This window comes from Athene noctua, chromosome 5 (genome assembly GCF_965140245.1).
Source record: "Athene noctua chromosome 5, bAthNoc1.hap1.1, whole genome shotgun sequence".
Taxonomy (NCBI): Eukaryota; Metazoa; Chordata; class Aves; order Strigiformes; family Strigidae; genus Athene; species Athene noctua.
Window position 1 is genome coordinate 41674732 of NC_134041.1, and position 17783 is coordinate 41692514.

At 37.1% G+C, this 17783-nt stretch overlaps 1 protein-coding gene across 25 annotated transcripts in view; it reads left to right on the forward strand.

Moving 5' to 3' along the window:
* Window positions 1-17783, forward strand: part of KCNMA1 (potassium calcium-activated channel subfamily M alpha 1) — a 532608-nt gene that overhangs the window by 460755 nt on the left and 54070 nt on the right. For 24 of the 25 annotated variants that reach the window (XM_074907159.1, XM_074907158.1, XM_074907156.1 and 21 more), the window contains 2 exons: window positions 4086-4179; window positions 15982-16105. In XM_074907159.1, the coding sequence (XP_074763260.1) occupies window positions 4086-4179; window positions 15982-16105 (218 nt within the window). Of the gene's footprint in view, window positions 1-4069; window positions 4180-15981; window positions 16106-17783 lie in introns of all 25 variants that reach the window. The other variant, XM_074907168.1, reaches the window with a different exon arrangement.

The window sequence follows — 17783 nt, forward strand, 5'->3', positions numbered from 1 at the left end:
GGGTTTCTCCAGATGTGGTCATTAATAAGTTAATCGAGATAGCTAGTCAACTAATGTTTCTGGGTGGTTTGTGCTTTGCCTTTCATATGTTTTATTTGCTCTGAAGCATTTACTTGCTAGGAGAATGAGTTTACCAGGTATTCCAATTCATGTGACGTCCAGTAACATAGGTGTTACTTCAAATTCCAGCTCTTTTTGGGATCTAAAAAACAGTGTCTGTAAACTGTTCTGCTAGTGACCTGGGAGAGGCAGTGAAGGAGACAGATTTATTTAAAGAACAGTAACAAAATAACAAAGAAAAAAAGTTATGAACTTGTCCAGTGTTTCTGAAAGACATTCCCTTTATTTTGCTTAAAAGATTAGGATAACAGTCAAGTAGTATGTTGTTACAGATGTTCAGCTCCACATTTAGGCTGTTAAAATTACCAGCACATCTTAAATCAATTCATGGAACATTGTCTGGAGGTTATGTCATTGAAATAATGAATTCTCTTTACTCAAGAATAAGCAAACATGTTAAACCATCAGTGTAACTTTAAATTAAACTCCAGCATGAACCAGAGCATCTGAAGTCTCATTAGACTCACCTGACATTTTTCTAGCACTGAGTCTTCCTGAACTGCAAAACTGTTAGACTCTCTGCCTATTAGACAAGTGAGCAATGGGTTCTGTACAACAGTAAGTGTTATGCTTAGGGATGTGCAAACCAGCTCTTGAATTTTATTAGAATGTAGAGGCTGGATTGAGTTCTGATTATATAAAATTCTGTGTTGAATTCTTGAATTTATTTGCTGTTTTCCTGAAAACTGGTAAAAAAAGTCTGTATAATATAATATGACTATTTTAATACAAATCCTGTAGCATAAACACATCAAAAATACTAAAAATAGGGACTCATTCTCATTAATAAAAGCACTAGGTCAAACAGATAACATCAGATTTGAGTTGTCATATATCACACCCCATTATTCAAATATGGTTGTCTTTCATAAGAACAAGCAAATTTAAGATTCCCTTTTAAATTAATGTAGACAGATGAACCATGAAACTAAAATGATATTTTATGGCTTTACTAAAAATTTTGCTAGTTTTATTTCTTTAAATGTGCAGGAAATTGATAAGAGTATCTGAAGGTTAATAATTAAATACGTTTTATATCCTACTTACTACTAAGAAGCCACTTGTGAGTTATCACTGCAACACTTTTGGGAACGAAGGTAATGGTGTCCATTGTATACTATTCACATATTTCAGCTTCATGGATTCCTTTCCCCAGTTCTTATGGAGCTGTGTTTCTAAACTGCACATGCCCTGTAAACTCTATGCACAGTTTTAATTGAAAGCAAAATCTTCTTTGAATGTGATATGATTAAGATAGATCGCCTTTCATTGCTGCAATGAGAATAAATGGCTTCCTTGCTTAAACAAGGCATTGCTTTACCAACAAATTGAGATCCCTCAGAAAGCTTTGCTAACATGTATTAACTAGTGAACCACATTAACCTTGGACTTTCCTGGCAATTGGTGACAGTAGCACAGTTTGAATATGACAAGCACATATCAAAAGAGGAAGCTTATTTATTATAGATTAAAAAATAGACCAAAAATAAGTGCAGACTGCTAGAAATCTAGTTCTAGAAATTATTATTCCAGATGATTACTAGTAAGACTTTGGTTTTTAATTGGACAGTAGAGTAACATTACCTGGCAGTGGTGGAGAGCACAAATGTTGGACCGTATAGTACAAAAGATCCTTATTGCACTAACTTTCAGTATCTGAAAGGATCAGACAGGAGTCTTATTAGCTAGCTGAAAACTTGGAAAAGTACTTTTTTGATAGTGTTTTCTTATAAAAATATTTTGGCTATAATATGATATACAGTTGGCTTCTGTTAATGTAAGATTTTGCACATGGTCCTGATGCCTATATATGTTCCTTAAACTGTTAAAATAGCATAACAATGCACTTTACTTACAGTGCAGTACTGAATCTCTTGACATTTTGTAACCCCATGGTAGCAGATTAAATTAAGTGAACTTTAGAATTTTTACTACCAAGAGAGCAAAACATATCAGTTGTAGCTGGTTTCTGGACAGAACATTCTGCATGGTTCTTGTTCCTTTGATCTTTTAAGTGGTGGATTCATCAGATTGGAACTGAGTATTTATATCCCATGAAGAATAAGAGAGAGCATAGTGCATTTCTTGAAAGCAACCTATTGTCTGTGTGGAAAAGCATGCAAATAACTTTTTGATAGACATGTTTAAAACAAGACTAGGCCATTTCCAAGAGCATGATTTGCAGAGGGTGTTCTGAAATGCACACATACTTGCACTTTGTTATAATAAGAAATAGAAAGATATTACTAGCAAAATAATTCTGTGCATATTCATGTCACAAATAGCTAAACGCTGAAGTAATCTAGTTTAATCTGAACAAACTGTCACAGAAATAAAGTTTTAATTTGCATATTTTTTAGAATTTCCTATGGGCTTATTTATCTCTCAGCCAAACAAATAATGATACCTGACTAATCATCAATAGGCATTTCCACTACAGGACTCTGACTTGGAAAAAAAGTCGAATGAGTGGGAAATGGCTTTGTCCTTGGGGATGCTGCCCAAGAAGAAAAGGAAGTGAAGTTAGTGAAATAAATCATTATTACACAGTCATTGCTCTGATTTAAGTACTACTTTTTACACCACTCTTTGGGGCATTCATTCTGGGGTTAACTTGTTTGTTTGTTTGTTTTTCTTTTGCAATGCTTTCTTTTGTTTTGATTCCCTTGATGTGTTAGGTGATGCCAGGTCATTTAAAAAGACAGCATATCTGTCTTTTCAGGGCCCAGTCCTTCCATCTTGACCAAGGCAAAATGAAGTTCCACAGCAGACTTGGGCAAACAGACAGACATGACAGGCTAGAATGCAATCTGTAATAAAATAGTGCCAGAAGAGGGTTATAGCAGAAGGATATTGCTTACTTTCTACCCAGATAAGTCTAGGGCAGCTGACATATCCAGTTTTTGTTGTTTTTCCTTTGTAGCTTGTTGCAAATAGATTTTTTTTTCCAGCCTCTGCTTGTGCACTGCTAATGTGTATTAAGCTCTTCTAATACATCTACTACTACTGCTAATCACCTTCCTTTTAGCTTTAAAGTAACAGTTTCCTGGCATAAGATAATTCCCTTTGGTAGCACATGTAAACCTTATGCACAGATTATCAAGTGCAGTAACAATCCTGAAACAGTAAAGATGATGGTTAATTCTTATAGACGAGTTATTAGGCAGCTGCACTTGTTTAAGCAATACGTATTGTGATACAGGTTATCCAGCAGTAGTTTATGATTGGCAAAACTGTAAGTGATTTTACATCTGGAAATTGATCTGTCATTGAAAATGCACCTCATCCTCATTAAAAGATTGCTTAACACATGCATCCTCTGTTATACAGGTATTGTGTCCCCACTTCCATTCAACCTCATTCTGTTCACTCTTGTTAAAACTCCCTTTTGTGAGAAGGGTAGAGCAATGAGGTCTGACTTGTGCTGGAGGTCTGTACACAATGGCAGGCTGCGTTCACATTCCTGACTAACTGAATCATTGAACATCAAGGCATTGAATATTTTACATCTCTTCATGAAGACTCTGTTGTTTGGCATGTGAGGAGCAAGAACCAACTGGTGTCTAGTTCCCTAGTAAAAGCAGGCTGGCAGCTGTTATGTTGGTATTGCAAATAGTACTTTATTTTTCTGGGAATATAGCAGAGCACTAATTCTACTTTTCTGTAGCACAGATTAACTGAAAATAACTCTTAAGAATAACCCGAATGCGGTTCCCTTCCTTTGTTTTTGAAGTATGAAACCAATTTGAACGCCTGTGTTCAAAACCCTGGTATTCTTCCCTGCTTCTCCTTCAAACCAATCTCTTCGACTAACATGTATTTGATTTTTATTACTGTTGGGCCTATGTTAGGAATGAAGTATCAGTGCGTGAATGGACATAGAGTGTGTGTTCTTTGCTACTCACTTGTATTTTCTTATTGCACTTAAAGCAGAACTTAATCTCATGAGTTCCTTATATTTCCAGTTGAAGATGAGCAGCCGTCGACACTATCACCCAAAAAAAAGCAGCGAAACGGAGGCATGAGAAATTCACCCAACTCCTCACCCAAACTGATGAGGTAAGACTGTAAGACACTCATCTCTTCATCTCCTTTCTTCCTTCCTTCCTCTTCTCCTCCCCCCACATCAAATAAGGGGAAGGGGTGGAAAAAAAAGATTGTTAGATGGTTTCTGAAAGGCTGAAGTATTTATTCTGTCAGCTTGTCAGCAGTTAATGATAGAGCTGAAAAAAATTCTGTCATGAAAAACAGTTTGAAAAGCTGTTTGAAAAATACATAGGCTTTAAAGTCTTAGCTGTCACCCTGTCCTGTCCGTGTGTAGTTCTTAAACAGCAGTGGCACTAATGATAGCACTAACCAATCAGGGGAAGTCATGTGGTTAGTTTGCCTCAGGCAGTTCTCTTTTTGTTGGATTCCCTCTGAGTACTGTTTTCTGTACTTAAGGCCATATGTGAGATGTATCATCACAATCAAAAATGAACCTGAATATTACCTTCCTTTTATCCTGTCGATTGAAATCAAATTTCTGTTAATTGATTTAGACTGATAAAGAAAGTCTAATAATCTATGTACTTGCCAAAGCAAAGTTTAAAACTAATGCAGTTTTACTCAGGCTAAAAGCACATTAATTATGAAATACGAGGATTTTTAAGAGGGTAGTATATACTCTAAAACTGGGTGATGAAAACATCATCTTGTTAGTGATATTTTTCCCTGTTGCTATTGCGTACATTGTTTTACACCAGTACGCTTTTGTATAACTATGTAGTTTCCTTCCATATGACAAATTACCTCTAAGAGATTTGTTAAAAGTAGAAATGCAAAAAAGAAATTGGAATCTATTAAAATAATATGGCTTTTGCATTCTGTCTCACTCTGCTGCAGCTTCTGCCTGCTCAAGTCAGTCAGAACAGGATCAAATAGTAGATGTGGAGTTTTCTCTACAAGGAGGCTAATCCTGATCTGGTTTTGCATATCTAAAGTAGCAGGTCTAGAACCTCAGTCCATAATTGTATCCAGAACTAAATACCATAGCAGAGTTTTTACACTACATATATATATATATATATATACACCCTGAAAAATGTAAACTTATTTACGTATGTAAACAGACTCATTCATGCAGTTTGGGCTTAGGGTGTATGTATAAGTGTAACTCTTCTGCAGTCACAGAGGTTAAGTGAAAAAAAATAATACGAATATATAGTTCTTCTCATATGTAAAATCACTCATGACTTCTACTGTTGACAATTATTCTATTGCTTTAGCAATTCTAGATACAGCTAGGTATTCCTCTTTGTATTTCAGTCAGTAGACTGGAAATTTCTTTGACCAGTTACAGAAGCATCTATATTTGCTTATTGTTACTGCAATATAGGGCATATTCAAGGATGTAACTTCTGCAGGTTGTCTTCATCTCTGTTTAGACTATAGAACCAAAGTGAGATTGATTTACAGAGGAAAATGCGCCCAGCTGTGGCTTTTTTTTTTTTTCCTGTTGACCATCTATTCCTGTTAAATGTATCATTAAAAGTTCTCTGCCTTCCTGTTAGCTCAGCGTTGCCCATATGACACTGATTTACATGCTTGTTTACAGTTTATGAGGAAGAATAAAATGAGCATACTGGCAAGCCTCTCATTTTTATGGTGCCAGTTGTCATCCCAGCATCATTTTCAATTTACTTACCTTTGGACAGTCTTCTTATACGGTGCTAATAGTTTTAACCACTTGAAGTTTTAAACATGTGGGAGATTACCCACCCCCTCCCCCACCCCCAATCCTAATTTGGGGAAGCAGAAATAAAAAGAGACAGAGAAAGAGCTGAAACATTTGGAGCCAAGCACACTGTCCCTGTTTGCTATGTAAAGTAAGCCTCATTTCTTTGATCTTGAGTAATAATAATTCTGGGGAGTTATACTGTTTTCATATGCTTCAAAGCTGTGTCAAAGTTTTGCTGCTTAAGGGTACTTCTTTATTCTATTGGCTCTTGGGTACTGAGATGACAGGTCCTCTGTACTAGGTGCAGGCTTTTTCAAGTCATAGCCTTCAGCAAAACATCAAATTACCAAATACAGGGTAACATACTTCTACACAAATGCCTTTCCTGTAGATATATTATACCATATATATTAAATACTTTAGTGTTACATGGTACATTTTATGTGCAATAGAAAGTGATGGTTTGAGGTAGCCTTAGGGGTACTTTTTTCCACAAGCAGAAAAAGCTAGTGTATACCGTATCAAGTATGGTTTTTACAGGACTTTCTGCCCGAAGGCCTTTGTAAATAAGTAATGATCAACAGATTGGCTGTGGGTTTTTGAAAAGCATGCCTGTGTCAGTTTGCATGATGGGGGAAGATTTTCAAAGTAGAGCCTGCTTTCATTGCCTGCTGAAGAGGGACTGAGGGAGAGTAGTCGTCCTGAGCCTGAGCTGTCTGCTCAGTAGCACATCAGAATTGCTAAACACAGGTCGAGCAGTGAATGGAGAACTTGCCAGGCTTCCAAATCCAGACATTGTTTTCTTCCTCTTCTCCCTCGCTGCTAAATTTATTCTCCAGCACTGTGTTGGCACTCTCAGCCTCTCCCCAGACCCAACTGTCTCTTTGTCTTACCCTTTATCTACACTGACTTAACTTTGGTTCAAGGTGCTAAATAAGACAAAGTGGATTGAATCAGAAGAGAACTCTGTTAAGCTTTGTGTGTAATGGCCAAATGCTCTTCTCCTTTTCGATAAACAAAGGTGGGCTGCATTATCTGCTATTTTGTATCCTCGTAAATTACCTAAAGTGACAGGTACTTGCTTTCCTGCCCAGAAAACTTTAGGGTATGTCAGCTAAAAGTACACGAGATGTAAATCGGCTAAAGCACTGTCATGTCTGTAGCTGATATTTATCTTTGCAATATTTTTCCTAAATTTATTTTAAAAGTTCCTTTTCAAATCCAGCTTCACCCCTGGCCCTCCCACAGAAACAGCTGGCTACTTTGCAGGCTTTTCCTCAGCTATGGTCATGGATCTAGGGAGGGTCTGGAGCACAAGAAGTCTGGAGCATGTAAAGGAGGAATATGTGAAAAGTTGGTTTATAAATTATAATCAGAGTTGTAACTTTAGAATCACTTTCTGAGCGGCCCTACAGTTAAGACAATGTTGATGATGCTGTGTAGATTTTAGATTTCCACAGTGGCTGGGGCAAATCAGGGAAGAGGGTATTACACCATAAGATAAAACTTTATGACTTCTGCTCTCACTGGAGTAGAACAGATGACAGAAGCTATATCATAGGGATTCCCTGGGAATTCATGACAAGAGGTCTGACAGGTACTTATTTAGACCTGGTCAGAAAGTGGGAATTTTTGAGATTTACTCACATGTAAATAGAAAGGTATATTACCAAATATGATCCGGATAGATTAAAGACATCTTATCAGTGTCATCTTTTTGATGTTATTGTCTCTAAATGTCAATAAATTACTGACTGAAATAAATAAATGGTAGACGTACAGATGTTCTTTGTATACGATTGGTCTAGATTCACATTTAGAAAGTCACTGTTCTAACTGAACCCTGTATCGCATCAGATGACATGAGCAGAATCATACTGATGCAATAGTGGAAGAATCTAATCAATCAGAAACAAATTATTTGAATTCTAACTATTGCTACAAATGCAAACTAACTAGAAAAATACTCTGCATTGTCATGGTTATTTCTATATGGTTTACATCAACAGAAGTCTGTCCCATTAAACCCACAAGAACATGGGTATTATCTAAAAATAAACTCTCACAGGAAAAACCAGATACATCTGTGGAGATGTGAACACAAGAACATCCTGTTGCAATAAAAAGTAAAATTTAAATAGGAAGTGGAAGGAAAATGAAGGAAACTGTGAGTAGCAGACTAATCATATATCAGGTCTCCTTCATCAGATGGAGACATAGAACCATTTGATGCCTTGGGTTTCATGCAGAGATAGCAAGTCACCTGTTCATCATCTCACAGTTACATGTTTTGATGCATGTTATTGACGAACAGCCATGTTAAATATGAGGAGGCTTATTTCACTTAAATTATCAAATAGCAAAGCTAGTTGTTTAAAAAAAAAAAAAAAAAAAGTGTCATTTTGGATTCCAGAATGACCAGTAAAAATATGAAAAGCCCTGGATATGAATCAAAAAAGCCACTTAAAAGGATTGTTTCTGGGGCTCAATTCTGTACTTAATGCTTTGGTAGCTGCTACTGCATGAGTGGAATACACTGACTTGAAGGAAATGTCAGCCCAGCTGAGTCAAACTACCTCTTAATGCAAGAACAAATAGCATATGACAGGGCCCAAGGGGCCTGAAGAGCAAACAAATAGTTTGTCCCTGTCCACTCTGAATGTAGTAGTGTAGTTGACATAGGCCTCTAGACAAGTAGCATACTCAGCAAAGGGTCATTATCATTAGTGTCCCTGATCACATAAGAATCAGAGGCATCAGAGGACACTGGATTTTCAGTTTGTTGCCAAGGAGAATTTCATAAGCCTGAGGATTTTTCTTGATCAAGGATCTAAAATAATTCCCAGCCAAACCATAAAACTTGCTCAGAGACTGTCAAGATCCAGTTAAATGACACGAAAAAAATCAGCTTTTTGGTATATGTTTTCAGAAACCTAATAAAATTATTTATCTGAAGTTGAGCAGGAAACCTCCTGTCTTTTTTTTGTAAAGTTGAATACAATATTCTAAGTAATTGAACAATGGCTGTGCACATTTATCCCCTCATCCACTCACCCAGCTACATACACTCAAGTGCACACACACATTTCTGCTAGCGCCACTCAGGATGAATTTGTATTGCCCCTGCCACTGTAGTGCTGCCCTTCCGTGGGCTGAAACTGTGAGTTTTCTCATTGGAACTAAAAAAAAAAAAAGTGATGGGAGGTCTAGAGGGGAACATTTGTCTGGCAAAAACTGGTAAAGTAAGTTCAATCTGATCCTTTTCCCTGGCTCCCCTAAACCAGGCATGAAGTAAGGTTTGACGAGGTGAAAACTCTCTGATTAAACATAATAATGGTTTGTATTTATGTTTCTCAGCCTGGGAGACTTCCATCATGTGCTCTAAAATTTACATCCTTTGTTAAGGATTTACAAGGCTGACTTTATGCAGTGCTAATATGCAATGATAACTAAGCTGCAATACAGCAGGTATTCAATAGCACATCCTGATTTTGTTTTACAAGTTCACTACAACCAATGTGAGCAGCAAGAGTAGCTCAGTAATTGCTATGTTATCATAAAATCATAAAATGGTTTGGGTTGGAGGAGACCTTAAAGACCATCTAGCTCCAACCCTCTGCCATGGGCAGGAACACCTTCCACTGGACCAGGTTGCTCAAAGCCCCGTCCAGCCTGGCCTTGAACACTGCCAGGGAGGGGGCAGCCACAGCTGCTCTGGGCAACCTGTTCCAGTGCCATACTTATTTTAGACCTGTTTTTAATAAGGTTATAGAGTGACATGGTTTGAATGATAGGGGGGAGTATATGTTAGCCCTCTGACTGTTGCTATCACTGGTAGTTGTGTAATAAACCGTAGGAATAAGAACGGTATCAGGTTTTTTTTTGAGTACTCTGAAATGTTGCACAAGTTCTTTTTGAAATGAGAGAGGAGCGTCAGGAAAGAAAATGAGACTTTTCCAGCCGAAAAAATCAACAGGCATTTTTATAAAGTTCAGGTGAACATAAAATCCACTCAGATCAAGGCAATGGAAAGAAAAGACTCTTTAGCTTTAAACTGGGTTTAAAGAAAATGATAACGTTCTCATAAACTTTGACTTGCAAAAGCGGTAGTTTTTATCACAAGATATTAAAGCTACATACTTCATTTGTGTAGCAAAAAACATTCCTGTGTTTTATGATGCCACTTAACTGTGAGTTCATTGTTTTACAAAGGAAAAATTATTTTTTCAGGTACATTCTCCTACCCCTCAAAGATTGGTAGTTCTGCAGCTTGCGTAGATACAAATGGGAAATACTAAAACCAGAAGACACATTGACTATGTCTCCCCCTCACATTAAAGTCTAAAATTTAACTATTGTGTTACTTTTCTGTGTGAGAGGATTCATACTTCAATAGTGTATTCTGAACATGTCCTGAAGTATCAAGATACTTTACTGATCAAGATTCTTACAGTAAACAATTCTACAGCAGTGTCCTTAGTAGACTTGATAAATTAACGTGAACTCTTCAGTAAGGCTTCTGAGGATAAAAAAATGTCAGTGACATCAGGGCAGAGCAAGAGGGAAAGAAAGATAATTGTTAGTATTCTTAGCATTGTAATTCAGCCCATAAACTAGCACAGGGCACTAGGTACCAGCCACTGTATTAGACATATTCTTTGTAGATTTAGAGAAAAAGTCAGGCAGTGTGAGATTATAGCCAATATTAGGATAGCTTCTGAATATGACAGTGAAAGCATTTAATGGTAAAACTGCAGGTTTCCTTTCTCTTGTTGCACCAAGTTTTCTTCTCTAAAACCTGGTGCATCTGGGCACTGAATCCTTACAAATTTCATTGCTGATTAACCTGTGAAAGGAAAGATCGGTAAGAGAGTGTCATTAGTGTAACATACACAGGCAACAAATTCTCATTACAACTTAATGCCATCCACACAGACTGCAGAAGGTCACAGGCAATGGCTAATGGTAGCCGACAAATGTTGGGTGTATTAGTCACAAAACATTTGCTGAATTCCATCAGAATGTCGTGACAACCTTCACAGCTAGTCCCAGCGAGCTGCTGGAGTCAGTGGAATTTGCCAGTGACAAGCTGTCACTCTATCTTGGTTGAGCTTTATAGCACCAGTCAAAGCAGTCAGAGAAGATTGAAGTGACAGGGGCCCACTGAGTAAATAGTGAAACATGCAGCACATCATGAAATATTCAGCCAGGGTGTAAAAGCTCTAAATGCTTTTTCAATTATTAGCACCTGCACTGGCTGCATACATCTTAACACTAACAGCATGTTAATTGCCACAATTTGTTAGGGTAGTTGTAGGAGAAATTTCAAAGGCATGAGACATTCTCTAGTGTGTCTTCTATTCCTATTTTACCTTCAGCAAAACCTCTCCTTCCTCCTAAAATTAAGTATGTGTGTGCATACACTCGCAAACACACATCCACATACAAAGTCAGGGAGGAAAACTCAATTCCTGGACCACGCACAGAGTGAGTTTCAAGACCCTGAATCTTGAGCAGGAGACTGCTAAACATCTTTTTGTGGGAAAAATCCCATAAGAGATATGTTATATCTACCTGAGAAAGGCTTAACTGCAGACTTTAACAAACACAGGGCTTGTTCCCAGGGGTGTTCTGCCATTGATTTCATATGAGAATCTTACTAGGGAGCAGAATAAAAAGTAGCCAGTGTTTTACTGATGTTCAAAAGACTAACAGATTAGAGTTTATTTTCAAACAACACCAGGGTCCCTAGTGGTCATACGGTATTCTTGTTCCTGGTTCTCAACATATGGAGCAGTTCCACTGCAGATCAGTGAGGTATGTTGTTCTAATGCTCAATTGCATATGAATGATAGCAACAGGGTTAAGACAAAGGTGACAGAATGCAAGGCTATGCTAAACAATAGTCATTTAGTGAGGCAGCCGTTTGGCCCCAATGGTCTTTTCAGTTCTGGGTATCCCCAGTCATTATTCAAAGTTCCAGACTCAAAAACTCCAAGTCAATAAGTTTGCAGCAGTTATAAATGTGTGCTAGGAAAGCAGTGCTCTTTAAAATGTAATGTTGACTTCCTCCTAATAGGTTTGCTGGAAGTGGGATTTATGGTTTAGCTTTAGGCTGTTGTCTTCCAGGCAGGCTTTTTGGGGTTGCATCTGTAGCATGGCATTTAGCGTTGTTTTCAAGTTTAATTGATATAAGTGGCATTATATGCTCTTCAAAACCTTGAAAAGATGGCATTTTCCTCTTCATTTTAAGTCATGTGTAAGTAATATCTGCCAGAGAACCAGAGAAGCTATTTTTAAAATGGTGTTATGGATGAAGGAAATTTTAACTTTCACTCCTTTTCTCCCATGCATGCTATACATGCCTGTCTTTTCCTAGCTGAATGATCAAATGCTTTGGTGATTGCAAGCCCTAAAAGCCAACATCTCAGTTAAAACAAACACTGTGGTTTTTAATTGGTAGAAGGTGGTTTTCTTCCTATAATTTTAGTTTTTCAAGTAGATGACTTTGCAGCCCTGGAGAACATAATAGCTGCAGCACTAATACAGGCATCTCCACAGTAACCTACCAATGTGACTCAAGCATGGCATGACAGGGCCATCTTCAAGGGTGAGGGGGGCAGAGAAGTTCTAGAAACATTCAGTCCGTGATTTGGCTGTAAGGACAACTGTAATGCTCTGTGTAATATAAATTTTAATGGGAAGAGGGTGTCCAAACACTTTAGGCAGATTTGACAGCCTCGGCCTCTGGTGTCTCTCTTAATTAATTTTTAGTATTTGCAAAACAGGTTTAGAACATCAGATTAACAAGAACGATTATGTTCAAGGTAGTAATACTATTTTATTTCCGTATTGCTTCATAAAATGACCATTGAAAAAAAAAAAAAAAGAAAAAAAAGAAAGTCCAAGGATCTTTCAACAATTCAGTTTTTAAGTACATAAACCAGCATATCTTCTAACATCTGAGGATAAAGTTGAATCTTAGTAGTAAACAGTTTTCAGCCTCCGCAGACATCTTCAAGGATCGCTTTGCTGAGAATGAAAAATCATTGATTAAAGAGAGATTAAAATAATAGCTTAGCCCACAAGATTTAAATTTAATAAACACAGTTATATGTAAAAACCCCCAGCTTCTGAAACACAAAGCATGGCTAGTTTTATCAGTTTTCTTCTCAGGCAATAATCCATTCTTCTAGAGTAAAAGTAGTACAATAGCATCTATTAGCAGCATACTTTCTTGTGGTGTGTCCCATCCTGTTTGCTTCTTTTAAGGCTCCCACTTGATGTACTGCAAGCAGTGAAGCAGAGGATCCAAACTGTTTATCATATTGCAAATGTATAGGTTTACAAATATATTAAAAAAAAAAATCACATTTTGTTACCTAAAACTTCAATAGGGAGTTATATCTGATGATTCACATTCTTTGTCCCTTCCATAACACAGTCCTGTTTAAACCTAAGATAACTAGAAAAAGCAGTATTGAGGTAAATTTCTAATAAATCTTTGGCACAAGCTACTTTGAATATTCCCTTTTAGGATGCAAGACCCTTACACAAAAGATATCTATGCTAGGCTTTAAGCACCCACAGTCTAAAAAATGCCTCAGACCTCAAGGCATTTGACCACAATTTGATTTCAGATATCTGTTATCACCTACTTTGTTACAAAATTCCTTTCATTTTGTAACATTTCTGTGACTGGGATTAAAGTATTGTTACTCATTTGTGTGAAAGCTTCACGTGATCTATTTATTTTTAAATCTCAGAGCAGAAAAGAAACACTGTTTAGAAAATTAGAATGTGGCATTTTTTACAAATTGATTTAGTATATTTTCTCTGATGAAGGGAAAGGGAAAAAGAAAATTTCTTCCTATATGCATCTGATTTCTGAAAGGAAAAGGAGATGATTTGATCAGTGAACTTTGATTTTGTTTCAGTTCTCTAGTAGGAAAGCTCATGGAGAAATTTTTTGTGAAAGTTTGGGGAAAAAAACCCCAAAACAACAGAAAGCAAAACATTTATCTGTGGAAGCTCCTGAAGATGCCTAACCTTTTGGCAAACTTTCTTATTTTGAAACACATAGCTAACACATTCTATCAGAAAAAAATAGCTAGGACAGAGCACCACTAAATGTTGAAACATTAGTACAACCTTCAAATGGAATTGTATCCATGGTTGCAGACCTTACTGTACCACATGAAACTATGAGCTGCAAGGAATGCCCTATGAACAGCATTGCAGCTCTCAGCCAAAACTACCATGGCTGCAGCTCAGTGATGAATGGAGAAGAGAATGCAGAGTCTAGATATTTTTCTAGAAATAAATAAATAAATAAACAAACAAATAAATCCCACCCCTTTGGTACCTCTTTTGCACCAAGAAGTCTACTCTGCTTCCCGCAAAAGAGGGAGCACACTTATGCAAGGCCTTTCATTATTAAACTTGGAGTAGGATCAGAGACTCCAAGCAGTCCCCTAGAGACTCCTCTGCTGCCAGTGGGTTGACAGTGAGATGCACTGAACTGTATTTCTGTTGAGTGAAGGTAAAAAAATTTGAAAACATAGTGTTTCTTTTTCCAGATGATTCTGATTTATGCCTTTGCCATGTAGTACACTGTTTTTTCTTAAAGCATCAAAAGATTCTGGTTTAAATGGAATATTGTATTAATAGTTTCTTAAATTCTTTTAAGCCACTTTCTGTGGGGTTGACCCTGATTGAGGAAATGAATGAAAATTTTCCACTGATTCCAATGGATATATACAGTGTCTGTAAAATTACACAAATTTCACCCTGATGTAATTAGAGATTATACCTTTCTTAGGCATGTAAGCATAACTGTTATAAGCGTGGTAACTTACCGTACTATATTCAGGGTAAATTAGCCTATATCATATGCAGTATTCAAAGTCTGCTTTAGTAGACAGTGCAGAAGACAGGTTCTTACCACAGTCTGCTGGCTCATATGCTTTAAAAGCAGTAAACTTCCCAGTTTTGAGAGTTGAGACAATATGAGCATTTCTTTAACAGGCTTCAGAAGGCAAACTGCTTTAAAATTTGGCCACCTGTGTCAGAGTACTTACCATATTCGTACACTGAAAATATTTTCTTCTTTGAAATGTTACAATTCTGTATCAGGATATTTCAACGATTCAGGACAAAAATCTAAAGACTGTAGTTTTGGCAGACAAATCTCTGTTCCCTCCTTGAATTTAAGATTTTAGGGCCGGTTTTCCCTGTGACTCATAAACATGGTCCTCCTAATGCTGTTGTATAATGCAATTACTTAGGGATCCTCACTACCATCTGAGACTGTTGGAGTCACTTAGTACTTAGCTTAATGTTTGATTTTCGCTTACAAATTAAAGAACTGTACATGTCTATGCTTAGATGTAACTACATAGCTGGAGAGCAAGTAGATTAATATGTGTTTTATATGCTTTTTCTTTGAGAAGCTCTGTGCTTTAAAATCTTGCTGCAAAAGCACTTAGAAGGTTATCACAGGTAGAGTTGTCAGAGAAAATGGACATTGTTGTTTGGTATTAAAATCATGTATTCCAGATGTGGGCATTTGTTAGTCAGTCTGCTCTAAAATGACATACTGTTGAATCTTTAAAGGGCTTCAGTTTGGGAAAGCAAAATATGATTGGGCAAATTGCTAAAATATTTAAAGTGCAGCCTGTTAAAGCTTTTACTGCGAAGAGCATCACGTCAGAAGTTGTATGTGGTAAAAGCAAGTAATTGGCTTTCCATACTTATGCCAGTCAGTCAGCATGGGGCTCTGTTCCTATCACTTCTACTTCATTGCAGATGCTAATAGCAACTCCGATATTTATTTTGGAGGGGTGGGACAGAAAGGAAAAAACTTCTATGTATGTGATGGTGTCAGAAAGCCCTGTTTAAAATTAAATAGTTATTGGTGTATAAAGAGTATAGAAAATGTTTGAAAATGCATCCAAAATTATAAAATTAACTTTTTTCTCTTCAGCTTTCGTTTATAAGTGCCTGCATTGAGAGCATGTTAAAGTGAAAGTTCATTTCTTTTTTTTACTTTTATCCCTCTTTGTACACAGCTCTTGGGATATCTTCCATCCATAATTCATAATATTTTCCACTTACGTTGTCCTCAACTTGTTTTTCCCCAGGCATGACCCTTTGTTAATTCCTGGCAATGAGCAGATTGACAATATGGATGCCAATGTGAAAAAATATGACTCTACAGGGATGTTTCATTGGTGTCCAGCTAAGGATATTGAAAAGGTCATTTTGGTAGGTATTGATGATAAGTTGTGTTTGAAAACTTCAGTTAGAACTCATGTCTACTGGATTAATAAATTAGTATCTCCTGTCATTAAATCCAGCATATTGAAATTGGAAACACAGCATGGTGAAATTAAAGCTAGCATGTTGTTTTAAAGAACTATTATTACATAAATCTGTATGCCACATGCAACAAAAAAAATTGGTCCAAAATAGAGATTTTCATAAGCTGCAATTTGCGTATTTGCTTTAAATCTTTAGAGAATTAAGGCTGGAAATATTTAAGTTTACATACTCCATTTATCTCTTTACACAAGACAGTAATGATTTTATTACAAGCAAGTGTTGCTTTGCATTCTCTCTTATTTATTGATGGGAATTTTGCTCTCTTAGAACTTTTCTCTCAATTTTCAACATTTCAAGATGCCCAAATAGGCTAGAGTAAGTAGTGCTACTACTCTGCCTTTCTAGCATGTTGCAGTGAGCCTTGTCTATGTTTGTTTTGTTTGTTTAACTGGAGAAACCATCAAACTGACTTAAGTCATTAAAAATAATTAGAAGGCCCATCACAGTCTATTTTGCTCAGTAAAAGTTTGTGCCACTTGTGTTTATGTACTCATACCTAAGAGTAACAAGTAACTAACTCCAGATCTCATATGCAAAACTGGTGATATTTGAAATGAACTCCCTGGTGGATCTTCACTTTGTCACACTTCATAAAGCTTTTCCTGAGCCTGCTCTCTTAGATTTTCCTGCACTGTGGCATGGTGTAGCCGACAACGGTGACAGCCCTGGTTTATTCTAGCAATCAGGGGTTAAAAGCTTGTCTCCACTTCTCAGGGGTTTCTGTAATAACTGTGACATTGCCTGGAATTGCAATATCGGTGTTTAAACAGTCAAGCAAGTACATTCCAAATTCTAGAAACTGAGCTGTGACACAGAGTTTGGCTGAACAGCTTTAAGTAGTATGCATTTATAGGTATTCAGCCGGTAAGGAGGGGCAGCCTTGATGTACAGTACTTTGTAATAGAGATAGAAATCTGCCTTCATGTTCTGAACACATTATAGCCAACAAACTTTACATGTTGTCTCTGAAGTGTTTCCTCAAAAATGGTGGAGTGCCTCATTTATCCTCTCTTGGTGATGCCATGTCAAGTTTTCCCCCTACTGGCCTGTGAATCTAAGTCTGGCCAGGTTATTTCTGCTTCATGCATCATCACCAATAAAGATTGCCAGCAAAATGCTTCCCTACACCTTTTCAAATTCACAGTCCATGTCTTATGTCTCCATCCATATCCATGCAAATTTAACACTGTCCTTAGAGACCACACAAGTACAAATTAGTACATAATTTGAAGATGATATTTCCCAGGTTGTCTTCTAATTTATACTTGATGATGCCTCCATCAGAAAAGAATTCATTTTTTTGCCCAAGGTCTTCTTTTGACTCTGAAAGTCTCTAGCAGTATCAAGTAATAACTTTTTTTGACTACAGACAAATAGACGTGGCTATATACAGATCAATGGCTATAGAGTGACATTTTTTACATAATTTCTTTCCAGACTTGGTCTCTGTCTTGTAAAGTCTGAGTATTCCATAGGCAGAGGCATGGGGCAACTCACATGCCTCATTTGAGCATTCGTTCATGTCTTCTGCTGTTTGAAGGGCCGAGACCACTTTCCTGGT